This window comes from Vanessa tameamea, chromosome 18 (assembly GCF_037043105.1).
Source record: "Vanessa tameamea isolate UH-Manoa-2023 chromosome 18, ilVanTame1 primary haplotype, whole genome shotgun sequence".
NCBI classification, from domain to species: domain Eukaryota; kingdom Metazoa; phylum Arthropoda; class Insecta; order Lepidoptera; family Nymphalidae; genus Vanessa; species Vanessa tameamea.
In genome coordinates this window covers 7,659,661-7,687,357 of record NC_087326.1, presented here as the reverse complement: position 1 = coordinate 7,687,357, position 27,697 = coordinate 7,659,661, and the positions used below count along the sequence as shown (strand labels likewise).

The window sequence follows — 27,697 nt, the reverse complement described above, 5'->3', positions numbered from 1 at the left end:
CTAATTTATACACATATATATAATCACGTCAAAAATTATATAAATGATAATCAGCATGGATTTATAAATAAACGCTCTACTTTGACCAATCTGTCGCTTCATGTTTCTAATATTTCTGAATGTATTGATAGTGGCCTTCAAATGGATGCCATATATACAGATTTCTTAAAGGCCTTCGACAAGGTTAATCACTGCATTATTTTAAATAAGTTGAAATCATATGGTATTTCAGATCGACTGCTGGAGTGGTCCAAAACTTATTTAATGGGTAGAATCTTAAAAGTGGTAATCTATGGACACCACTCTAAACCATTCGTTGCTTCCTCGGGAGTCCCACAAGGATCGAATTTAGGGCCATTGTTTTTCAATATATTTATTAATGATATTGTACCAATATTTAAGGATTGTCACGTGAGTTTGTACGCTGATGATCTAAAATTAACTAGAGTAATAAAACAATTTTCTGATGTTGTTTTATCACAGGAAAATCTATGCAAATTAATTGAATGGTGTGATAATAATAAAATGATCTTGATTATTGACAAATGTTATCACATAAAATTCACTCGTAAAAAGAAAATTATACCATCCAAATATTATATAAAAATATATATAATTAAAGGAAGTTGACAGGATTCGTGACTTAGGCATCATATTCGATAATAAATTGAATTTCAAACTGCATATAGATAAAGCTCTTGATATAGCAAACAAATCACTAGGCTTTGTTCTAAGGTGCTCCAAAGACTCGAAAAGGAGTGAAACTGTTTTAAGTCTCTTTAATTATTTCGTGCGTAGCAGATTAGAATATTGTTGCTTAATTTGGTCACCTTGTCAAAAATTGCACATTAATAGAGTCGAGAATATACAAAAAAAGTTTCTTCGTCAACTATCATATAGATTTAGGATAAATTCAAAGTCTTATAATGAAAGATGCAATTTGTTCAATATACAAAGTCTGGAGAATAGACGAAAATATTGTCAATGAAATTTTTATTTCATTTATTTAATAATAATATTGACTGTCCGGAACTTTTATCAAAATTCTATTTAAACGTCCCTCACATTAATTCCCGTAATATGAGCCATTTCTTTTATACCAGATTATATAATACGCAACTAGGTAGGAATTCCATTATATCGAGATTATCATTGTTATACATCACCATTTCATTTGTGCTCAATTCTAATTATATGGTTTATCTTATTAATTATTATTTATTATATAATAGTTTAAAAAATGTATTGTATTGCTTATTTTTAATTATTATGCTTATGTTTAATTCATATTTTCAATAATTACATTGTGTAATATGATAATGCACGGTGAGACTACCTGTAAGTAGTAGAACTTTTGCCTTGATAATTTTGAAATGTAATTTTTTATTTTTTTATTTTAGATGTGATATTGTATCTACTGTTGGTTGTCCTAATGAAAATAAAATAAAATATATAAAATTAGTTTCTATTTTTAAATGAAGCGGGAATTTATGTAATAATAATTGATCTATTAACAATAATTTATTACAGTAATAAAACTCACACTTTTATTGACAACTTGGTAACACACAGTGTGTACGTAAATCTCTCTACACTCACATAAAATTACCTTTTATTCTATTATTAATATTAAATTATTTACATTGTTTTTCAAACGAGTTTCCACTCGACGTATTTATTGCAATATTAAGGTGGGTATAGACTCCGTAACTGTTAGATGAGCATCCGTCGCGTCGTGCCGAAAAAAAATCTTCTAGAACCTTTTTTTCACATGTCATTTCAAACTTATTCCATTGAACTTTTTGAAATATTAAATATTTTTAAGGAATCTTTTATTTTAAATACTTCAATGAGTCTACACGGACCTTAAAGTTTTACATTATTTTATAAGGCTTGATTGAGATCTTATTCGTTGAAAGACCGTCTCTATATAATTAATGACTTATAAACAAATAACATTACATTACTCCAATCGAAGTTTATAGAATTTAAATCCTATTCAAGCGACCCGATCTTATGACTGCGCTAAATTTCAGAACAATTTACGACGAAAATAAATTACCTCCGCTTTCCATATAACTAGAGTCTTACAAGACCAAAATTTGGTTTACATTTTTCTTCTTCTTACAACAAAAATATAATTTGTTGCAAGGTTAAAAATCCAATTTCAGAAAAATATTCTTTACCTTATCACTTCTAGCCATGGAGGGTTTATTATTTTTCTAGCATTTGCTTTTCGGGAAATATCTCCTATTTGTCGTATGGACGTTGACAAGTTTGTGAGCAACCCTTATTCTATAATTTGAGGCGTTGAGTTATTCCTCACTGCAGCACGAACGGCTTAGCAGGTCCTGAAACGACACAATAACATATTTAAAGATTATATAAAAATTAAGAGATCCAGTGTATATTTGTTCTATATTTAAAATAGGTAAAAAAACTTGCAAATGGCCCATAGACACTATAAAAACAATAGATGTCGGATGGTATTCCACCATGTATTGACAAATTTAAGCAGGAGCAGCTTGGTGGAATAAACTACAAAGCTTTCAACTCAATTCGTATCTCACCCGTGAAATGTTGAAAACTGACTAACGGTGATACGTTATCTTGATGCGTCTATACTTCAAATGTAATATTTTTTATAATCTATATCGCATGTCACTTTCTGACATCACATGCACACGTGTAGGCGATGACTTTCGAGTTTGTGTATACATAATACAATGTGCTAATAGCTAATTCATTCGAAAATAAACGGTTTAAAATAAAAATAAACAGTTAATATTAATATAGTAAACGACTTTCAATTTGTTTGCCTCATTAATATCCTTCCAGACAGAACTTCCGGTTCAGAGACAACACCGACTGTCGACTGTCGACATCGACAAAGTATAATACCTATAATTCATTTATTATGTGTGTTTATTTTTATATCTCTATTAATTCAAAACAACGACGTAAAGTAACAAAAAATATTAACATTGAAAGAGGAAAATGGCTTTCCCAGCACACAACTTTCCTTGAAATAATAGTTACAAGGATAAATACGTTTTCTCCTCGTACCGAATGTAAAATTTGTCAGCCTCAACATTCACATTGAAAGGACGCAACCGACCTCACCTTGAAATTGCCCTTTAAATTATAAATGATTTGATCACGGAAGAAATATTCAATTTGTTTGAAGGACCTTCGTTGATAGATATACATTGTTGCTGATTCTGTTCTACGCATTTTTTTATATTGATATTATTATACTATGAATGTATGTGTATGTGCTACCGAAATATATAAATAACAATAATTGGTCAAATCTATACCATTATTTCAAGCTAAAGTTTGTTTGCTTGAATGCGTTAAACTCACGATTTGTCTGGTTCAAAAAAAATCTTTTTGGGTTATATAAAACCTTTATTGAACAAGGATAAGATTACTATATTACGCTCGTTGAAACAGCAACTTTAAATACAGACGAAACCGCGTCGGCCTACTTATAATAATAAACTACTCTTCAAAATCCTCGATAACATAATTTATTTTTTCCTTACATGTAAAGGCTGAAAATTACCCAAGTCAGTTACTAAAATTTAGTTAACAATAATTTTAGACCATGGGCGTAATTATTTGTTATATTTTAATCGAACTACCGACCACAATCGAAAGAGTCACGTTACTAAAACGCAGGCCAATCGATAACACTTTTTCTTTTAAACGTCAGGCTAAAATACTTATTATTATGTTTTGTATTTTTTGTAATCCAATCAAATTACTTTTAGTTAGAGCTCGTGTACAACAGAATTAGTAATACTTACTCATTTAAAATTTTGGATGCCTTTTTTCCATTTGCAGAATATAATTTGACGTTCGAACGATGCGATTAACGTAAATTTATTGTAAATTATGTGACCTCAACTTAAACTTTGCAATAGTGATTTCATTAATTTAAAAACGATTTTTAAATACGATTTTGAAGTCTCTAAATATATATATGTATATATATTAACAGAGCTATGGGCACAGATTTACCAATATAAAGCCTTATTTTTTTTTAATGAACATAACAAAAATCTAACCAGAGATCGAAATATGTAATATCTTAATATTTCAATATACATATACCGACAGAAGATGCTATAATTAAAATACACATTAAAATCTATTGGTGTCAATCACTTTTTAATCTGTATTAAATTATGTTTTATGAAGAAAATAATTAACGAATTTCTAGCAAAATCTTCGCAAAGGGTTATTAAAATTATATCTATTATAAAACATTAAAATTTTTAATATTTAATAATTTATTTTACTGAATACCTATCTATAAAGTAAAAATGTATCAGCATGTAAATATCCTCCTACTGGACTAAGAACCCACCCCCTACAAGAGAAGGCTTAGAGCATTTTCAACATGCTGCTCCAATGCGGGCTAGTAGATAGACATGTGACAGACAACAACAAATGCAGGGTTTCACGATCTTCGAATGAGATTCTTATTCTAGCCGGGTTATCTCGGCTTAGTAATACGACCCAGTAAAGAAGTTAAGTTACATTTTTTAATTAAATAAAATTTTACCTGGTGATGTGGTGTTAGCGGCGGCAGTGGATGGAGGAACAGCAGGTGATGGCGTCGTCGTTGTAACTGGGGCTGGTGTGATAACTGGTTTCTGAGGAGATATATCAAAATGTAATGGAAGGAATTCCTATAAATAATAAGGATTTTTTTACATTACTTTTCGAGTTGTCACCAAACAAATATTCAATGATTATTTATGAACGGTATTTAAATAATTGATTGTAATATCAATTTCGTTAGCATAGTGGATGTTTTATAGAAAATAGGGAAAAATCAAGACTGTCACTCATAAAATGATCATTGAATATAAGTGACACTCTCCTCTCCTCAACATATTTCAATAATTTAAATTAGAAGGAATAAATATAAACAAAGCTTATACAGGGTTATTGGTAATTCGACGTATTCCCGTTAGGAGATAATAGGGGTGACTATTTGCAATAATTTTAACTCCCGTATGCGTAATGCAATAGTGAACCATTTTTGAGTTATCATGTTTTTTAGATTTTTTCAAAATAAGTCAAAATTGAAACTTCAAAAATTTATTTAAAAAAAAATATCGATTAAAATCTATTTTTTTCTTCTGATTTATAAAAACGATTAAACACTGGATATTTTTCAATATTTAAACAATAATTATCTGTCCAAATTTAAAAATGCGAGACGGTAAACGATATTATTTCAGTATTTTTTTTATTTTTTACCTCAAATATGCCTGAAAAACAAAAAAAAAACATTATGAAACTTGTTCTGCAGATTATTTTAAAAATGATATAATAAAAATGTGGTTGGAATAGACTATATATTTATAAATTTATTTTATATCTTAAACGAGTTACAATGTCCGAAGAAACGCACTACTTAAACACTCAAATGAAGAATTCGTGCAAAGATAACCCATTCCTCTTAAAATTGAAATTTTCAAAAATCTTCTCTTAGCAAATGCTATCGTTATAAAATAAAAATATGTCCCAAATTTAAGCTTCCTAGGCGCAATAGATTTGGTTGTGCGTTGGTAGTTATTAAGGACAAACGATTAATAGTATTATTGCGTATAATACTTACGCTCAGTAGTTCAATTTTCGTCTGTAGCCCATCTATCCTGTTTACGAGCGTTGTATTCAGTGACGTCATCTGATTCTTCAAATCATCATCCCTTCTCACATTAGCTGTCACGTTGGCTATTGTATCATTCGTCTTCCCTTCCAACTGGTGAATAAGATTTTTAACTTCTTCAACACCCGTTGTTGCTGCAACAGCTTGCTTCCGAGTCGATGTGAGAGCACCATCGAAGCCTTTGATCTGGGATTATTTTATTTATTATACGAAATGGTATCAACTCAAGCGTTGAAAAATAAAATCCTAATTTGTTGGTGTGATATCATAAAACTTTATCAAATTATAACATGAAATAAATTATTTAAAAATTATACTTCATAGATTAAACTAGCTGAATCCGCGGCTTAGCCCGCTTGACGTTAAATTTTTCAAGAAATCTTGTGATCATTGAAATATAACTTATGTTTTTTCTAAATAAAATACCTTTTTAATGGTGAAAGAATCATTTAAATTGGTTCAGTTTTTTCAAAGTTTATCGTTGAAAAAAAAAAAGATTGTTGAATTTTCTAATTAAAAGGCAATATTGTGTTCCGAAAAGGTAGCGAAAAAGGTGACCAACCTGGGAACCAAAATCAGCTACCATCCTTTGCAATTCTCCCAATCTTCTCGGCGTGTCTGCTAACTTCGGTGCTGCTGAGAGTTGTTCTGAAACGGAGGCCAGTTCGCCAGCAGCTTGTTCCATGCGCTTTGACAACTCCTGGTGTTCGAGTTCCAGTTTTGATAGCCGGGCGCTTAACTCGCTCGCATTTGCACGAAGCTCCTTGGCCGCTGTATGGCATACTTGCAGTGCGTCTCCTACGCCATCGCTGCTTGTTGATACTGTTGAATTAAATAATATATTATTGTGGTACTAATTGCGTCTTACTTAAAGACTATTTCCGTAATATCAATTGCATTATAAATAATAATTTGTTGATTTCTAGGTACGATATATATATATAAAATTAATTATTCTTTGCCGACATACTCTGTAATTAACAGTGGAATAGAGTTACTACTGAGTTTCCAGCCCGCTTTTCTCGGTAGAATGTACTTTCGTAGGTCTACACAATTCAACTCTGTATAGGACGATTTAAAAGTGTTTTTATGAACCTACTTGAATAAAGATTGTTTTGATTTTGATTAACAAATTCATATTGAGTTAATAGTGAAATGTTGTAGATCGAGTTAATATGAACATAATATATTTTCAATATATATTTTTTTAAACGACATCAAACACAATAGATTATAAGAAATTAATATAAAGATATAAATATACGAAGTTAATATGCACCTTGAATAAATAATTAATTTCTAAATAAATTCAAGGGATTTTTTCCAGTGGTAAAACAAGTTCTATCTCTTCTCCAAAATCGCATACATTGAAACCATTTTCGGAAATTACTTAATTTATTTTTTATTGAATCAATTTTGAATATCGTCTTTTGTAATAGGGAAATTTATTAATATTTAATATTATAAATATAATTTCAATTTTTTATTATATTTATATTATTTTTGAATGGCAAATGATATATTTCGAATGGTTAGTACAGTGTAAGCTTGCTGATATCGAAATTCGAGGTTGAAATACCGGGTTGGCCCATTAAAATATTTTTTAAGTTGCAGCCCAAATTAGTAAGTAGGCAGTTTACACTCTCGTAAGTTCGTAAATCCATTAGTTCTGGGCTTAATTTATTTCGGGTTGAGTCTGATTGCCGTCCTATTCGACTATGACGGACAGAGAGTATTTATTATAGGACGGAAGTCGAGAGCAAATGATACACAGGGCGAAATGTGTTCCTCTTCGCTCATAGACATTCTTACTTGAAGAAGTATAAGGCTCCCGTTAGGGCGTTGCCTGTAATTGGCTTACACAACCTCTAAACCAGAACAAAGAAATACAGATATTATTTATGTTTGGTGGTACAATAATTGATGAGTTTGTAGTTTCGAGACAGGTCTGCAAACAGCAAATTAACGGTAGGCCTAACGTCGTTAATATGTTTGATCGAATACTTTAAATTTTGTAAAGTCTTTTTCGCGGGGAAAGAGGACAAATATGTCAGAATATTAAAAAAAATATAATATTTATAGCTACAAAATTCTTAAACATATTACCTATATTGTAAATGTGAAAAGTCAGTTATGAATCGTTAACAAAGCGATTGCATGAACTCTACTTAACGCAGGGTGAACCAGTTACATTAGAACGACGTCCAAAGTTTAACCAGCGAGGTCATATGCAAGGAAGTTCCTTATTAATGACATATAGCTAACTATTTAGATAACACCTAATAAAATGAAAGTGTATCTGCATATCGATCAACTAGATGTTAAACTAGACATTGATTGATGTACGAGTATACACATTCATTTAGGTATCTAGAACCATCTTGCGTAAATATTTTTTAAACGATTTAATAATTAATTAAATCGCTTTCGAGGTCTACTATTTTTTGAAAGTTGTTTTCCAAAATTTATTTCTAGTTTTAATATATTTTATTTCATTATAATAAAGTTATAGTTAAGAATCGATACTAAATAAGTTTACCTTTAAATAAATAATCTTAGGAAAGCTAAATTCAAAATCAACTTTCGAAGGGATTACATCTCAATTAGTGATAAATTAAATACTTTCTACAACATTTAATAACTACATGTTTTTGTAACGGTACATAAACCAACCTCTATCCATCTCTATTCGAAGAGAAACAATCTGTCGCCGCACATCAACGAAAAGCCATAGAACTGTAGCAGCAGAGACGACGCACACACACAGTGCGAGGGCGGCGGCAAGGCGGAGGAAAGGGCGGGAACGACGTCTACGCGACGTCCGCCGACCCCACGGCTCTCCTTCATCACTCGAAGCAGATAAGAGCCTACCTCCTCGTCCACCCCCGCCCCCTACTAAAGCGTCCAGTTCCCGTCTCTTTCGCATCTTCTTTCCGACCCGTAGCGGCCCCGCCACGTGCACTTTACTCTCCATACTACACTATAACGCTACCGTAAACGCATTCGCACGCACTTGAACGTGTAACGCACTTGACAGTTGACACTCACTTAGCTCGATGCGACTGATCCACGCGACGCACTGTTATCGACTGACCGTTAGCTTTGTATGTAAACAAATATACAAATGTTAAGTGACATGCAATTTATATGAAAATATATTGATTAAGGAAATTCGAAATGACGTCTTAATTACCTACTCGTGTCTGTGTTTTTGCCTCACCATAAAGCTGGAGTAGAACAATTGAATTACGTTTATAAGCGGAAGTCCAATAACGGATTTGACAATAACTATTATATGCATGTGATTAACACATTTATAATTGAAGATGAACTTCTATTTATAATACAGAATATACATGATTTTTTTTTCCTCATTAAAATAAAAGTATTTTAGTTTATGACAGTAGTTTATTCTAGCCGATGTGGGGAGGTATAGCAATTAATATTTTTCCGGTCAAGGCTTTCGCCCTCTTTGTTTTTCGGTAGAACGAGCACGTTTAAAAATTCAATAAATAGAACACACGTGTGAACACTGCGGTCAGGTAAAGTTATATAACACATAAAATAATAAAATATACTCTATAAAAACATAACAATTATATAAAATGCAAACTTGTCACGTCAATAGTCTAAATTTAAAGCAAGTGAAACTGCAAAGATCAGCTACTTACATAATAATATATACTTTATTAAACATTTTTTTCGAGACCCATTACCAATACCAGTATAAGTTTTATGTATATTTTAGTTATTTTTTCAGTCAGGCAATAAAAAAATAACTTTTACATATTTATATATATATAAATTTTAATTAGCTCCTTATTTATATTACGCTAATAATTGTATATAGTATAGTAATAGGAAGTTGTACAATATATATTTCTATACCGTATCAAATTGCACTTTTAAAAGGTGAACTTAACGCTTTTTGAACCAACTCGCTTGAATTAAAAAAATTATATATATGTGTTAAAATTAAAAACCTTTAATTGATTATCTTTATTAATAATAATTTGTCGCTAATTCAGGTATTTAAGAAGATACTATTGAAAGATCTATTACAAAAAAAAAGCGTGATCTCGCTACTGATCAATAGCAATACGAACTTAACGGCACAATTAACTTGTTACGATATATATAAGGTTAACAACTACATAAGTGATTTCATTAACAACAAATAACGCCTTGCCGTAAACAAATTGATCGTTCATTGTAAGGTCGTTGCGGAGTCGACTTTGATATATCATTTAAATCGTTAACCTTGATCTTGGTATTTAGTACACTATGCGTAGCTGTTACTACGTCCGTGATAATGGTGTATAAGGCAAATTGTTCGGTACTGCCAATATCATTACCGAATCAATGTGTCTTCACAAGTAAAACATAGTTTTTTAGATATAAATAAATAGACCAAAACAATTCCAGCTTCTAAAATAACCGCCTTAAAAAAAGTTCAAATACAAGTTAGCAAAATTAAAACATCAATTAATATTATTAATTTTCGACCTGTCTATCTGTTAGTAAGGCATGGAAACGAGGTAAGCTCTGAAATAAGAAATGTTAATAAATTTATCATTAATTATCATCAATAATAAATAAATTAAGTATTCCATGGTCAAGTCTCTATTTGATCAAAATTGGATAAGTCTATCAAAAGTTATAACAACTTCATGTTTACGTACGTAACTATTAAGGTTTAATACAAACGCGGGTAAAACCACGGAACACGATTGTTAATAAATTAAAAAATGACATAATAAAACAAATAAAAACATTCTAAAGTGTTATTTGTAATGATATATTCATAAGTACTGTAGGCAATCAATAGATAGTGCATGCAACTATGTATAATTTGATTTATGATACGTTCAAGTTCATTTTCAAGTAACTATCCAGTCAGTCGTTCAATTAATCAGGAAGCTGTATATGGAAAATTTTGTTTTCCTATAAGGAAAGGTTTTAAGTATATTATATGTTAATTGCTAAATTTAAAGGACGATTTTTGCATACGATGCACTGTGAATATGTTCAACATACAGTTTAGTTATCTTAATCTCTCACTAAAAATCAAGATTAACATCAAGATTCTAGAACGTGTGATATATTATCGCGTATCGTATTATGATATCGTGCCGTATATTCCTGTCAGCCATGAGACTGAATCAGTTATATTTGATCGGTATAATTTTTTACACTTTTAATAACATTTTAAAAAATATATCATATATTTCGATAGAATTTGACAAGATGTAATTAAGTTTCATACTGAGTCAAATTACGTCGCATCTTTATTTCTCTTTTTTGTTTGTCATCGATACTGATATTATAAATGCGAAAGTAACTATGTCTGTTACCTCTTCACTCTTAAACAGCTGAATTAATTTAGATGATATTTGGTTGGTACGGAGACAGTTTGAGTTCCAAGGATACAAAGGCTACTTTTATTAATTCACCACTCGAGGGGCACCACATAGGGGTGACTTTTTTGTGATATAGGAATAGTTTTAGTAATTGAAAGCCGGTAAAGCCGCGAGCTTATTCCATGATGCTGCTCCAATTTAGTGGATACATGTAACAGAATTTAATAGAAAATAGACACATGCAGGTTTCCTCATGATGTATTCCGTCACCGCCGAGCAAAAGATGAATTATAAATACAAATCAAGAACACGAAAATTCAGTGGTGCTTGCCTGGGGGTTTGTACCCGAAATTATCGGTTAAGATGCACTCGTTCTAACCACTGGCTCATCTCGGTTCTATTAAAAATAATATATTTTAAAGTCAGATAAACATATTTTATAAATTAAAACTAAGTATTAGTAACAGTAACGTATAATTAAATTAAAGTGAATTTTTTCTTTGATTACGTGCTTGTATTATTAAAAACGAAATTGTTTATATCGTTTTGAATAATATAAGCTTTAAAGAAATATTTTTTGAACGATATAAACTAAAAAGGACAAAATCGAAAAGCCAAATGTTCTACATAGTGTTTTTGAAATTTTAAAAATACGTCCCTATTTACGCAAACTTATTGCCAAGAGACATTTCAACGTGGTTTTATAAATAAATTTAAACCAAAACTTTTTTCTAATATATTTAAAAATAAGTTTAACATTAAAAATAAATATTTCGTAAGCATAACCACATTTAAAAGATTTGAAAAAATATATTAGCCTGCATCAAAACAAAAACAACAGAACATCGTTAAAACCAGAAATTAAATCAAAAGTTATTTCTCTTAACAATTCTATACATTTCCCGTTATCGTTAAAACCTTATCTACTTTCAGCCATGATAAGGATTTACTATTAATAATACACAACGCGTTAATCATTTACCTAAACCAATTAGAAACTGACGCAGGGATTTTTTTGTCGGTTAAATAACATAGAACAAAGAATTGCTGACTACGTAACGATGAGATAAATCACAATACTTGATAACACGATAAACCGTAATATCGACCTCAGGTCACGACGACGACAAGGGACGCAGTGAATGAACAACGCGCATGCGCCCAATTGTTTGCGACACCACGCTAATCATTGTATTAATAAATAAACACCAAGGGACGAAATTAAAAAAAAAACATATATATATTCCAATCGTTAACTAATAGTTACGTCACCATCACCTAGTATTTTCAAATTTATTGGTAAAAGCACAGACACAATAACTATAACACAAACCTACGAATTGATTCGTTCAGAGCTATACACTTTTTGGCACTATAATTTTATTAACTATCTCTAGTAATTCGCAAAGACACTGCGGTACGAGTTGACTAATCTCTGTGAGTGTAAACCACAATGCCAGGAAACACCGAGGAGGTGCAAGAGAGAACTGAGTGACGTCACGGAGGAGCGACAACCAGGCGCATGCGTATTCCACACATTACATATAATAGTACTAGACACAACCGTGTTGGGATCTGAAGATAAGAGATATGAGAAGTGCTTTCATCTTTGTTCTAACTTCTCATCGCCATTAGCACAATAGACGGAGTGATCATACACGCCATGTATGACATATATACATATGTATATACGTAGGATTTGCATTATAATAAATATATACATATTATATAATATGAGACTGTCCAAACTTATATCAATTATCCACTAGTTTGATTTTTTAAATTAGTTTATCGACAAATGTTGAACGACACGACGACGAGCTCCATGTTTATTGTATTAAACAATAAATAAGTGCTCGTTTTTATGTCAAGTATATATATTATTGGAAGAGATTTAAAAACAAATTAATAAACGCACAAACGAGAAGCAGACAGAGGAAGTGGGACGAGTTTTAAGGTATACCTAGCCAATTCAATAAAAATAATCTTACAGTTTACAACAAAGTAAATTAACTAGTCATTATCTGGAGTTAATTCTTCGTAGTAGTTTTCTGAGTATTCCAAAGATTTGTGAACTATAAAAGTTATAATATTTATTTGAAGGATGTTTATATTAAACTAGCGTATCACCGTATGTCAGTTTTCAAGATACCACGGCTCAGATACGAAGTCAGTTTTTAGACTCTAGAATTTACAGAATATCACTGCTGATTCTGATAATTTAGAAGATTTTCTATAAAACACATAATTTTAAGCTTTGGGTTTCTTAGGAAAACCTTTCTAAACTATAAGATATAAAATCTGAAACTATGAAATGGATTGGTAAATTTTGAATAAACTCTCCTGATAAGTTTATCACGGTATATAGTATTATATACCAATTTTTACCTTATCATACACCATAGCTTTTATCTTTTTATGTTAGGCTTCAAGTATTACATTACGAGGTAAATAATACTCTCCATGATATAGTACATTGGATAAGTACCAGTAATCTACTTCCCAGTGTAAAAAACCCAAAATGTATTAAATTTACTACTCTAAAGGTATGATTTGTCATAAGTTAAGTATTTTTAAATGAGGAAGCATTAGGACATTATTAAATAACATAATTTCTTGATTTAACCAGATAATAAACTACAATGGGGCGCTCTATTAGCAAGCTGGCGAGTAGACTCAGACATTCACAGTCAAAAAAAATTGAATGTTAACTGATATTGACGGCGCGATTAGTGTACCATGTTAATTCCAGATTTTTTCGGCATTTTACGTTAGAGAAATGCAGTCGATATAAATACGATTTTTGTCCTGCAGACGAGGACTATTCACGAAATTAACCTGTACTTTCACTAAGAAGAAAATGAAGTAAAAGAAGTGACAGACTTCTAAATATATAATTGATAATGCAAAATATGTCCGTAAAATATACATTATTTTTCTAAAAATTGTGAATTGCACGCTTTTAGTACAAGAACAGACATAAAATTATTACTCCTGTAAATATTAACCACTTTGAAATTGGAATTTGAATTACTCTATTTTCATTAAAGATAAGGAATAGATAATTCAATTGTGTTTGTCCATACACTTGTATATGTCCTGCGCAGTTAGCTATTCTTCCTAAAGAATTACTATTCTTGAGAAGGAATGATCGATGTAGCAGCTAGATCCGCCAGGAGGTCATCATCTATATTAAAATACATTATTCCTGCTATAGGATATAAATTATATTTATAGGATATCATTATATGTGATTACAAATTATATTTTGAGTGAGTGGGTGACATAGAACATTCCCCGTGAAAAATGTGGTAGAAGATGCAGAACGATCCAACATTATGCAAAGCCAAAGGATCAAGCGGATTGGAAAGGACCTGATCGTCGATAATAGTAGGAGCCGCTCTGCTTTGAATACGGAAGAAGCTTGTATTGGGGATCCGCCCAGAGGTGAGAGCAGTACTCCGAGACCGAATTAGCGCCTTGTACATACTTCGTTTAACAAACACTCGATTTTAGACAAAAGTTTGTTTTTGTCAACGTGTTAACAATAAATACTAGCGCAGCCGGTGTATTAGGTGCCCACAGTATTATTATATTGGAGGAAGAGATATTCTTTTCCTGCGGTGGTATTTACATCACGCCGAAGCGTTAGCCCAGGTTTGGTAATGCACTGAACAATACGTGATGAACGTTTTCATACCCTGAAGCACCACATCAGCGACAGAGTCAGCATTAACGATTAGATTACGGCGAGAAACAAATCTGCCCCAATGGATAAGATGCAATGAAGTACCACATTCGAATCCGCTGATCAGAAGTGTCACACTCGATGTCAGCCCACAAAGCCGTGACGCCGTGAGGAGCGCGCCACCGTCACTACACTTCGGACGAGACAATGATCCGACGATCCCAGAGAGGATCGACGGTAAACTGGTAAACGTCCGGATGAGAAATTAGCAGAAGGCCCAACAGGTTAGCTGCATGATCATCCACATCTGGTACGTAGGTCTTGAGCATGGATGCCCAGAGAGGGAATCTTCTCCGTAATCGCTAATGCTAATAAAGCCAAATTCTGCTCAACCGCCATGTTGCGCGGGGGGGGGGGGGCTAAGGTGTTGGTTGGCAGCTTAGCTACCGCATAACGCTAATTTTTAGTGCGAGAGTGGTACTTCCTTGAGTGTGCCGGTCTATTCGGCTGCATCCACTATTAATACAATGTGGATTACAAATAATTTGGCTTAGTATCATTCATGAAACAGATATAATATTCAGAGTCATATTCAAACTTTTTTTTAATGGTCAGTAAAGGAGTTTTAGTTGTGGTGCCTTGGATCTCAATATATTGTACAGTTGAAAAAAACCTAATTTAAAAACACAATAAATGAAGCTGGCTGGGCAATCTTATAAGTCTTATAAGCTAATCATGCAGCCAGAAGGTGATTTTAACAACATTTTAAAACAGGTTTCACAATCCAAATCTTTAGTTTTAATGAGATTTCTGTAATTGTGAACCATATCTACATATGTAAATAGGTACTTATATGGATATGATTTTATTAAGAGTGCACTTGATCTGGATCCATAAGATTTTAAGAATTGTAAATCTGTAGATGATATAGGAATGCAATCCATATCCATATTAAATTATACCATTAATTATGTTAATTTGCCAATGCAAATATACACTACAATTTGTGACAATGGATATATATACAATGCAAATTAATAATATATATATAAAAATATTATTTTGAATTATATAAAAGTTTAGTTTATAATGTAATAAGAAATTTCTAAATATTTATATGAAAAACGTAAATTATGATATAACCATGAAGTCATTTTAATTGTGTTGATATAAAAGATTAGAGAATGTACATATTATGGTTCTTTAAATTATTTCTCACAGATTCAGCACAAACTTACAGCATATATATTATAATTTTATATTATACTAGAGTATGACCACAGAGTCACATTTGTATATTTTATTGTATACAATGTAGTCCTCACTTACTGTCCCAACCACGAGTTATAGATGTAAAATATAAATTAAAGCTCTGTAAGTATTTTATTGAATATTAATTTAATTTTTTATATCTGTAAAAAGAAGAAAACTCACCTTTAGCTATATCTAATTTCATTGTTGTAACCTGGTCATAGAGGGCAGCACATATCCAAGTGAGCATCAACAGCCAAAGGACCAGGGTGCCACGCACAGCCCAACATAGTGCACATTGTACTTCAGCAGCTATGTTAGGTTCTGTTACTTTTGGTGACACATTCTTATTGCGTTCTTTCCTGGAGGAAATGAATATTTATTTCTTTTAATATTATGTGTACATTTATAATAATTAACTTTCAAATAGTGATAAATAAAAATGTAAATATGAAAAATAAAAATTTTCTATATTTATCAGAATATTATCGTAACTTATATGCTATATATAGTATAGCATATTAGTTAGCTATAAATTATTTATAATATTTATATTTATAAAAGGTTGCGTAAATGTTATCCAGAAAACAACAATTAATCATCAAGGTCTTTTGTACTTGTTATCTCATTTTAAACAATAAATTAGTAATATGTACTTTATAAAGCTATTATTAGTTTTCTGGAAACAACAAACATTTACTTACCTTGTTATCTTCCTTTTCCTATTTGGGATGATTTCTAAATGTAAATCCTCTGATTCTTCGTCACTGGATAAGTCCAATAACCTACTATGTTCCTTGATTTTTGAAGGTATAGACATGGTTGTCTCATTAACACCATGCCTCTTAAATATATAATATATACTTCTTAAAGGTTTTTGTATAAAATCGCTATTTGATCGGAGATCTTTTGGTCATTTTCTATTAATAATAAACAAATTGTATCTTTCTACAAAATACGATATTTCTTGTAAACTTTTAATGAAATGTCAACTGTCAACCCATAACCACATGTCACATGTCAATTGTCAAACTCTAAAGTTTCTTTAGTTCTACATTGTTAAACATATTACTGATCTTTTATCTTTCTTAAATGCAAATGTGGTAAATATTTAAGTCAATGAAAGTTTTATCAAAAGCTTTTTATGTCGTAATAGTTTACTAACATAAAAGATATGCTCTTGAAAATATTTTAAAATCAAAAATTAGTTTCGAAGTATATTTCTTCAATGGATATATATTCATTTACATAATATAAAAATGGTAATCATTTAATTAGTCATAGCACTGAAAAGAAATTACGCAAAATTAAAAAAATATATATCATTGTTATTTGTCATTTCTGGAAGTCAAGTACAAAATGTCAAAGTCAAAAATATCAAATGACGTGTGTTTCACGATGTCGGTGTAAAGGGTGGTTATGATGTTTCTTAATTTATTATTTTCTAAATCTATATAAATAAATGAATACCTTTTTCTTCTTCTATTAAAAACCTTAACTATGAAAGAAAAATGGAATTTTATTTTATACCTTGTTTGGTTTTCATATCTAACATTATCGGCAGTTCTTATGTTTGGCCAGGGATTTTTACTGTCTCGAAAAACTTTAAATGATGTATCAGAATGCGTGCCTTTAGAGAATTTTGGGTGTGATGGTCGTCTAAACTCCAGTGAAAAATTTTCGTGTACGGAAAGCAGTAAAATCCAACGAATTTTAGCATATTCCAGTTCGCCAATTGTATGCGCTGCTAAGAGTCATAGAGTGCTATTTGTGTTAGTAGATGCATTACGATATGATTTTACTGAATACAATAAAGATAATGAGAATCCTTTGTATTATCAAAATCGACTGCCAATTATTCAAAAGACGATCGAGCGGTACCCAGAACGCGCGCGGATATTTCGTTTTATGGCAGACCCACCAACCACAACTCTTCAAAGAATAAAGGCGCTTGTAACGGGCTCATTACCTACCTTTGTTGATATCAGTTCAAACTTTGCTGCTATTGAAATACAAGAAGATAATGTAATTGACCAGGTAAGTTCTATACAGGTCTTATCACCTACACTTTTAATTTTAATTGAAATATATATTTTGTCTCTGGTTGTACAGAATGTTAAAGGAGGCGGTGAAGCTATATTGTTAGGAGATGACACATGGATGCGCTTAATTCCTGGTAGATGGCTACGCTCTCATGCTTTATACTCATTCCACACTTGGGATCTAGACACTGTTGACAATGGTAAGTGTTATAAAGCCACTATTTATGTAACATTATGACATTTATCATTATAAAAGTATATACAATAAATAGTGATAGATACATATATAAGTAACTTAAAATATTTTCTATGGAATAATTTTATAACATTTTTATTTGTAGAAGTAGATTCTAAAATCTATGAGGAACTGAAGAGGAATGACTGGGATCTCCTTGTAGCTCATTATCTTGGAGTGGATCATGCAGGTCATAGGTATGGTCCAAATCATCCAGAGATGGCAAGAAAATTGAGCGAAACAAATGTAAGGCTCAAGAAAATTATTGAATCATTGCCATCAGATGTCATACTTTATGTTGTAGGTGACCATGGCATGACAGAAACAGGTACTCATATAATCTTATTTATACTTGAAAACTATATAATAAGGTATATAAAAAACTGCTATATTTTCTACATTGTTTCAAATGTTTACTCAAGTAGGTATCTAGATTAATTCTAAAAAATAAATATATAAGCATTTTAACTGTATTTGAAATAGATAACTTTTCTGGTGGTCTTTACTGAATAAAATCAAAGCCATGAAAAACAATTTCATTTAGACTATTTCTCTTTAAGCATATTTAGTACTGATATCTTTATTTTTGGACATGGAATTAAATTTCTTATGTCTATTGTTTTAGACTCACAAGAATGGAAAAATTCAGAGGGTAGGTACTTGCTTGAGTTGTAGTATAGTAGCGTTTGATTGATTTGTGTTAAACTTTTAGTATTGCTTTTTGGTTCTAAAGGATATTCAAGCTATTGTATTTGTTTTTACACTAAAATGTTAGACAGATAATGTCTATTGTATAGAGTCTTGTGTATAGGGGTCTACCTAAATACATATTGCGACAATCTATGCAAGAATTGAATGCTATGACTTTTACAGCAATTGTATAATGATTACTAATTCATTGAATTTGTTTTGTTCATGAAAGACACTAAAACATTAATATTTAGAAAACAATTCACATTTACAAAATTTGCCTTAGATGAAGTGAGAAAAACTAAATTCCTTTATATGTTTATATTTGACCTCAAGCATATTTTTGTAATAGGTGATCATGGTGGTGAAAGTAAAGCTGAACGCACAGCCGCATTATTTGCCTATCATAGTTCAGGATTTAGTGGAGATGAAGCAGAGAGAATTTCTGGTAAAGAAGTACAACAAACTGATTTAGCACCGACCCTAAGCGCTGCTTTAGGAAGACCCCCACCTGCTCCGTCTCTAGGAAACTTGTTGTTTCCTATTCTACCTAATATGCCTGTCGCTCACACATTGTTGCATTTAAGTAACAATTTAAAACAGGTATTTAACTACCGGTATTCCTGTTTTTATTGTATAATACTGTTTATTACATATACATGATTTTGAAATTAATTCAGGTTACTCAATATTTAGTAAGATATGGAGAAGAGTCTCAACAAATTTCACTTGACAGACTTGCTCAATTGATTAACGCGACAAGAGACCACATTGAGAAGGGAGCAACAGTAGAAACAGAAGATGAACTGAAATTGTATATTTCAAATGTTAGGTAAGTAACACATGAAACATTTTATAATCTATTTCAATGGTAGAGGAATCAAGGTAAATAAACAACCTGACCTTGAATTGACACAACATCATTGGTCGAGATCTAAAATAATCTATAATATTTATAATGAGTGAGAAATGGCGTTTTTAATGTTGAGAAGTTGTTTCCAGACTTTTGAAAGTTAAATTAATGTGAATATAAGTGGTAAAGTGAAATGCTTTTGTCCAATAAATAAAATATATCAATCAAAAACTGCTTGTCGCATAAGACCTACGGTTTATTTATCTTTATTACTTCAGCCAATGAAATATAATACAACAATTTTCTATACAATATATTTATGGAGACAATAAGAACACGATAAAGACTGTATTTACTGCCTTAAAATATTTTATTTACATTTGTTTCATTGTTCCAGAGCATTAATGGAAAACATTCGCAGCATATTTAGAGAAGTTTGGGTTGAGTTTGATTCTCTTTCGATGCTTAGAGCACTTCTTCTGTTACTTCTTACAGTATTCTTTAATTGGATCATCACTGAAGGCATTCCAGCTGAGCGTATTCCACACGTATTCGCTAGTTCCTTTGTCCCTAGTGGACTTATATCTATGGCGGTTTGCGTCGGAATTTGTTACACTGGACACTATTTAGAAATTGTTGATGATGTAGGGCATGCTATTATTTTAAGCACGGGCTTAATATCCGGGGCGATAACGTGCGTGTTAGTTATAATGCATTGGGATGGTATCACCCAAAGGTGGTACGAAGGACGTTCGCAGTTTTACGAACGTTTCGCTAGAGCCGCTCTATTTGCATCGGCAGCGATTTTAGTATCTAACAGTTACATAATAGAAGAAGGAGCCACTTTATCCTTCCTGTCATTGACAGTATTAGGTTTGATGGCTTGGAATATTGGAAATATTAAATCGTTGGTACTGTGGGCCGGTTTTGGTGCTGTAATGGCATTGACTAGGTCCTATCGAGGATGCCGGGAAGAGCAAGGAGATTGTTGGACGGCTGGGGAGGGTGTGGCAACTGGAAATGCATCTAGGGCTGCATTAGTAATCGCATTAGGATCGGTGGCCGCAGTAGTAGCTATTTCGAGACGTCATGTAGAATGGAGGGGATATGGAATAGTTATTGCTGGTATTTTCTCATGCGCTCATTGGGCAGTTGGATGGGGCTCGTTAGGTTCTCCGAGCAGATCGAAGATGCTAGCTAGAGGCGCGTGGCTAGTGATCGTTACTATGTTTGTTCTGCTGTGGAGGAGGGATGGAAAAGGAGCTACTTTACCACTAGTCGTGTCTGGGCTGCTGTTTTATTTGGCAAATACACTAGTTTTAGGTGCGTCGCTTGCGCCAACCGCTGGATTGGCACTTTTCTCAGGATTTTTGGCTTTGAATATCGTTTCCATGTTGAAGACTGAAGGCTCAATCAAATTCTGTAAGTAATCAATTTTAGAGCGTTTCCATCATTTTCCTAATTTACAAATATTTATTTATTCGTAAACATCGAATAAATTAAATTCAATATTGTAACTTTAAACTCCGTGTCCGTTTATATATTAACTAAAATTATTTTATCAAAATATTCTTGAAAAACCCTTGGTCTTTTGAAGACTATCTATATAACTGATATATTGTTTCGTCTTAAATACCTATAAATTAATTACAGCGTTAACAACAAGATGTAACTCAAGTATGGCGTGTCTATGGGCGTTGTTGGCCTCGTACAATTTCTATGGCACGGGCCATCACGCCACTCTGAGCAACGTACGATGGGCCGCGGTTTTCCACGCTGGAGATCCGCACTACACTTCCTTCGGCAATATAATTTCTGTGGCTTTGATGTTTATTTACTTATTTGGTAAGATTTATTCATTTAATTCATTAATCAGTAATCATTTATTTTCTCTGTAAATAATGATAATGTATCTTGATTTACCAATTTGTAATAGTGCAAGCTAGTCTGACTTATCGCATATTCTGCCAAACAGTAATAGATAATATTGTTGTGTTTCGCTTGAAGTGCTGAGTGAGCCAGTGTAACTACATTCACATATAATCTACCATCTTAGTTCTCCAGTTTGGTGGTGCATTGGCGATGAAAGTAGTGATATAATAATTATCACGGTTCAATGTCTATGGGACACCGCCCATACACTCCGCAACCTGATGGCAAGTTGTTAACCACTGTAACCAGTAACCATCAGGTTGACAATTTTCCCGTCTGCTATCTTAAAAAAAAGGCATATTTGTATTTCTAAATGAGAATACCTGATAAGCTGAAATGGATCTTATTATCTTAAATGTATTTATTTGATCTACTTAGTTAAAGAAGTTCTTATCGTCTGAACAAATAGCAACAATATGAGAATAGCTTCTAATCATTTGCGTTATATTTAATTAAGAACGAAAAAATTTACTACTTTTTTGTTGTTATCATGTAGGATATATATATATGTATTTATTTTTAACATACATTAAAAAAACTATTAAAAAAGTATAATTATGTTGATATATTTTTTTATATATCAAAATTTCATTTAAGCAAATTATTTTAATATACAATTTTTTTCGTAATAAGTCTATTTTTATTCCGTTTAGGTCTAATATGTTTTTTTTGTTATACAATTCATTAAATATATTTTTTTTGTAACACAGGAATGCCGTTATTGTTCGGCGCAACTGTACCTCTGCTAGCACTCTGGGGACGTAATGGTGCTTCCACACTAGGGCCCCGAACGCAACTAGCTGCGGTTTTCTCGCTATGTCTCAAATTTGCGCTATGTTTTGCTATTAGAGTAAGTATTATTTATTTAAACTTATTTAGTGTCCGACCGAACCTTTGGTTTTGGCCGATTTGGTTCAAAGTTCCTAGTAAGCGCCGAAATTAAACGAACTGTAACGATAACATCAGAGCACAATTTTCTTAGGATATGCGTTTAATACACCGAAGTTTGGAACAAATTTATTTGCTAGTCTAATTTAACAATAAATAGTCGAGAGAAACTCATCATTCATGTGACTCATTGTGATTTTTTAATTACTTTCTAGTAAATATATGTTATTATTGACTTTACTATTTCAAAGTGATATTATTTTTGACAAGTTGCAAGGTAATTTAATCATATCGTTAATGCTGTATATACATTAAACAGTTACCATAAGGTTATTTTATTTAAAAAAAATTTTTTATTCAGTTTTATCTAACCTTGAGTTGAATTTATTAAGGATATTAAACCTGCGGTTTCCAAGGTTCAAGATTGTGCCCATAGCTGATTGATTGGCTTTGGCTTCGGCCTGAAATCAGTCTTTGGTCCGAATATAATTCTTATTTTTTTTAGTCGAATTCTTAAAGGCGAAAACAGTAGTAGTGGTTCATTCGGTCTTATAGTGAATTGTATTGTATTGTAGTGTATTTTTATTTATTTATGGAAAAGTTTTAAATAATTATTAGTTATACATACATACTTAACTACTAAAATGTGTATTTTAATTTTTAATATTGATATTTGGTAATTTAATGTATAAACATGAATTTATACATTAATATATATTGGCTTCAGGTGTTTGCGTGTGCGTTATCAGCTACAATCCACTGCCGCCACCTCATGATTTGGGGTGTGTTCACACCGAAACTAATGTTCGAAGTCGGATCGTGTACAGCTGCTCTGCTCGGAACTCTAATTGGAGCAACACTAACAGCTTGGCACATACCCAACCAGACAAGATCGAGTTGACACAAGTGATTTACCACTTGTTACATTAACTCTTAGAATGGTTTGTGTAGAAATTTTATGTAGAAAAAAACTAGTATGAGATTTTGTAAGAAAAACTTCTTAATTGTGACGTGGTTAACGAACTGGTTTGAACTAGTTTGTCTATTTGTAGAAAGTGCCCTTATAATTTTCGTTAAATGTAAGGTGCAAGAATAATTGACATATTATCTTTTTTTCTACATATTTCTGTATGTAACAATATCTTTGAAGGGCATCACATTATGTATAAAACAAGTCACGGATTAATTTTCAGTATTACTGCAAATGCTTACAGTTCAAATAAACTATTTCTTCACTTCTATATTGTACCATATTTACTTAACTATAAGGGTTTTATTAAAACTCCATTATAATAGATTAAGATATGTCCATTGATATTATTGTCATTGTTTCTGTTGAAAATCATGTTGTTATGAAAGTGTATCCTAATTGGATATGTTGATCCAGTATTCATTTAAATATTAATCGTTAAAGACCTTTTCAAACTTGGTTGTTGTTTTATAATGATTAATAAGCTTAACCAAAGGGCCAAAAGTATTTTTAGGGGTATTATAATATTAATGTCGTATTGATTTTTACTTCATAGACTGCACGAGATTTTTTATATTAATGTTTTGAAATGATCTACGAAATGTATGAATTTTTATCCAGTGTTGCTATTTATTTTATATTGTAGAAAATTAAGTTAATTTTCATTAGTGTTACTTTTTGGAGACATCGTTTATTCTGTCTGAATACGACGAATTAATAATATTTTTTAGATTAAAGATATAAATAAAAATAAAAACTGCAATTTAGAATTTGTAACAATTTGTTATTCAAACTAAGCTTGTCAAATTAGTTATGCGTCTAAGTCAGCAGGATGTTGTTAGTGATTTATAAATATATGTATGAGTATATTGCAATATGTATTGAAAGATTGATAATTTATATAATAATTTAAGACCATTCTAATAATATTGACCAATTATGTCCCGGTAATCTTGAAGTACTCTAATGGTGCGTTTTGTACTAAAATATTTGTCAATTTGTGTTTGCAACTTTTGCAAGTCATCAATAATAGTAAAAACTTTTGTAACCTAATTAAAAAAGATTATTAAGAGATGTGTCACAAATTTTATTTCAAGCTTATTTATTTTATGCTATACTTAGCTTATACTTTGGACGTTTGCTTAAATAGTACTCAATAGTTTTTCACTAATTTCTCAAATTCAATTGGAATTATATTTTTGCAAATTATTTTTTTAATAGCTACATGTTTATTGTTTCATGTTTAAATGAATGCATATAAATAAGGTAGCGCTTAGTGTTATTAATTGTACCAACACTGCCATGTTTTAAAGCTTTTTCAACAGAATTATACTAAGGTTGTTATTTTATAATTTTAAATATTTATAATGTTGTTATGACATCTTATTCATAATAGTTATAGTAGATTTATTTATATTGTACAATGTACGGTAAAAGTAAATAAAGTGAATTTCTTTCATTATTTTTTTAATAATCTTGGTCTAACTTCTTAGCTCGCGGCTTTGTGTGTATAATAATTGTCATAATTAACGATTAGCACAAGCGATTCGACGATATATAGATGACAATTAACTTTTCTATTTGGAAAATCACTTCATACTTCGTTTACCTTATGACATTATTTCCTGTGTTTGTTACGACACTGACCCACTCCACCTTCAAATTGAGTATAACAGTATTGTGTTCAGCGGTAAAATAAATGATAAGTGAATGTCGTGCATTAGAATGACTACAAAATGGGAGATCAGCTTTAACCTTTAGTAAACCACTATTAGTTTGTTATTTTATATGTACATATAAATTAGGTAGGTAATGAAATACATTTAATTTTGTTGGGAAAAGTTTATTTAAATTTTGTATGGTAAATAAGACAAATATTGCATATTCATCAAAACTATATAATACTTTAGGCTAATAGTGTAGAAGCATATTTAAATAGAAAATGTTCTATAAATTTCTATATTAGTGCTCTTATACAAACAAAATATAAGGTTTCCCATTATCAATATTAAATTAAATTGCTGCAGTTTTATTTACAATATTCTCAAACCAATTTTATAATAATATAAGTAAAGTTGACAGTGTGAATCTATGTTATAATAATTTTATATATTATATGACATCAACTAAGACAGACACATATTAATAAAGAGGTTAACTAAATTATTCATTGAACCCTTTATAATCAGCATAATGAAATAATTTAGTTCTTGATCAACGCAGTCATCCTACTTAATAATATGTATTTAAATCTTTGGATGCTTCTATATCCAGACCCCCACCCAATATATAAATTCTATTGTAATTATGTTGTTGTTGTCGTAGGTGTTGGTGGAACATATGGTTTGAGTAAATATTCTGAAAATGCATTAACAGCAGCAGCTCCTCGTACTTCTCTGTCCAACAGTGGCAACTTAGTCACATGGAAGTCTTCATACAAATCTGCTATTTGCTCTAAATATTTCTCTTGTACCTTGTGTCTTGCTGCACAGAGTTCACATGGAGCTGAAGTGCGTAGCAACAATTGATTAACAATTATGTTATGTGTATCTATTCCGCACCTTGTTAGTTCTTGCACAAGTCTTTCAGTTTCATATAGAGAGAGAAATTCAGCAATGCAAACACATACAAATGTTGTTTGGTTGGGATCCTTGAACTGCGTGTTTACTTGTGTTATAACTGATAACATCTCATCCATTTTGTTGCTGAACATATCAGAATTAAATTCTGCCAGTCCAAAGAGTGTTGCTACTTGATTAATGAATGGCGCCACCTGCAAATTAAAAGCTCATATAATTTATGTATAATACCATTGTCCAAAGAAAAGCTTCTTTACATACCTTTGATTTGAGGCGCATTAATTTTCCAAGACCCTTCTCTACAACCTGAGGGAATGATAGCAGGCGGAGAGTGTGTCCAGTGGGAGCTGTGTCAAAAACTACTGCACTAAAATTCATTCCTTTCACTAGTTTCATAACCTGGAATATATAATATATTAGAATATATAAACTGGTTTACTCAACATATTGAGAAATAGCTATGATTTGAATGTACCTCAGCATAGCTCATAGCTTCATCTATACCAGGGAATGCACCAACTATTTCCTGCATAACACCTTTACCAAGCCTCATAGCTTCCGTCTCCCCTTCAAAATATTCTTCTGGTAATTCTGTCAATCCTACATTTGGATCAATTTCCATTGCAAATAAATTGTCAAACCCTTTAACTTTCGTAGGTACCTGAAAGTCACGCGTAGATATTATATATAAAAAAGGGCAATGTCTAATAAGAAATATATAACCACCAATAAAAATCAAATGGAATGAAAAAAAAAGTATATATTATTTCTTGTTTGTATGCTGCCCCTTTTTTCTTTTAATATAACTTACTTTAGAAAATTTCTGATCGAACGCGTCTGAAATGTTATGAGCAGGGTCTGTCGATATTATAAGTACCGATTCTCGTACTTTAGATAGCTGGATAGCAAGGCTGCAGCTGAAATTATTAATATTTATTATAAAAATATCACAGTTTATTAATAGGAGAATATTAATTATAAGTTCATAACAAGAAATAGGTATATTACCTGCACGTAGTTTTGCCTACGCCGCCTTTTCCACCAACAAAAATCCATCGTAAAGATTTCTGTTCTATTACGTTTCGTAAAGAGGGTTCTAAAGGCTCGAAATCACTATTTTCATCCATTGTGCTCAAAAAATATATGAACTATAGTTTAATAAATAAACAGAATTTCAGAAACTAGAACACACGGAAATTGATGATTGATGTAAATTCATAAAATAAAAAAGTGTCATTTAGAAACTACTTAGTGCAGTCACAGATAACATAAACATTTTTAGTCCATAGACATTTGATGAATGAGCTAATTAATAAGTTAACTTAATTATTGTTCAGTGTGTTGACATAGTATGTTATTAATAAGATTAAATTAAACATAAAATTAGAATATTGAGCTATCTACAACAATAATTTTAGTTATTTTAATACGATTACCAATTATAGAATAGAATTATTAATAGTAATAGTATTTACCTATTTGTAGCGTGTACAATCTTAATTTGTAGTAGTCATTAATGA

The 27,697-nt window shown here is 31.3% G+C and overlaps 3 protein-coding genes across 6 annotated transcripts; 1 reads left to right on the top strand and 2 right to left on the bottom strand.

The window, feature by feature from the left end:
* Positions 1–1,508: 1,508 nt before the first annotated feature.
* LOC113399938 (uncharacterized) lies at positions 1,509–16,967 on the bottom strand. 3 transcript variants are annotated; one of them, XM_026639259.2, is made up of 6 exons: positions 16,693–16,967; positions 16,172–16,350; positions 6,252–6,511; positions 5,639–5,875; positions 4,574–4,664; positions 1,509–2,351 (listed from the first exon to the last, which is right to left on the bottom strand). In XM_026639259.2, the coding sequence occupies exons 1-6, from the start codon at positions 16,806–16,808 to the stop codon at positions 2,323–2,325; spliced, it is 912 nt and encodes a 303-aa protein (XP_026495044.2). In that variant the 5' UTR covers positions 16,809–16,967; the 3' UTR covers positions 1,509–2,322. The 3 variants fall into 3 exon arrangements, with proteins under 3 accessions (XP_026495044.2, XP_064073736.1, XP_026495035.1); XM_064217666.1 differs by lacking the exons at positions 16,172–16,350; positions 16,693–16,967 and adding exons at positions 8,363–8,789; positions 12,387–12,537; XM_026639250.2 differs by lacking the exons at positions 16,172–16,350; positions 16,693–16,967 and adding an exon at positions 8,363–8,870.
* A 370-nt stretch (positions 16,968–17,337) lies between these two features.
* Positions 17,338–25,057, top strand: LOC113400268 (GPI ethanolamine phosphate transferase 3). 2 transcript variants are annotated; one of them, XM_026639787.2, is made up of 10 exons: positions 17,338–18,025; positions 18,101–18,230; positions 18,372–18,593; positions 18,891–18,917; positions 19,308–19,558; positions 19,636–19,787; positions 20,206–21,230; positions 21,462–21,653; positions 22,451–22,590; positions 23,356–25,057. In XM_026639787.2, the coding sequence occupies exons 1-10, from the start codon at positions 17,489–17,491 to the stop codon at positions 23,527–23,529; spliced, it is 2,850 nt and encodes a 949-aa protein (XP_026495572.2). In that variant the 5' UTR covers positions 17,338–17,488; the 3' UTR covers positions 23,530–25,057. The 2 variants fall into 2 exon arrangements, with proteins under 2 accessions (XP_026495572.2, XP_026495580.2); XM_026639795.2 differs by lacking the exon at positions 18,891–18,917 and having other exon boundaries at positions 17,339–18,025.
* Positions 25,058–25,420: 363 nt separating this feature from the next.
* On the bottom strand, positions 25,421–27,431 carry LOC113400293 (ATPase ASNA1 homolog). Its single transcript, XM_026639817.2, has 5 exons — positions 27,186–27,431; positions 26,989–27,094; positions 26,653–26,838; positions 26,439–26,576; positions 25,421–26,371 (listed from the first exon to the last, which is right to left on the bottom strand). Exons 1-5 carry the CDS (start codon positions 27,302–27,304, stop codon positions 25,904–25,906), a joined length of 1,017 nt encoding a protein of 338 aa, XP_026495602.2. The 5' UTR covers positions 27,305–27,431; the 3' UTR covers positions 25,421–25,903.
* Between the last annotated feature and the right edge of the window lie 266 nt (positions 27,432–27,697).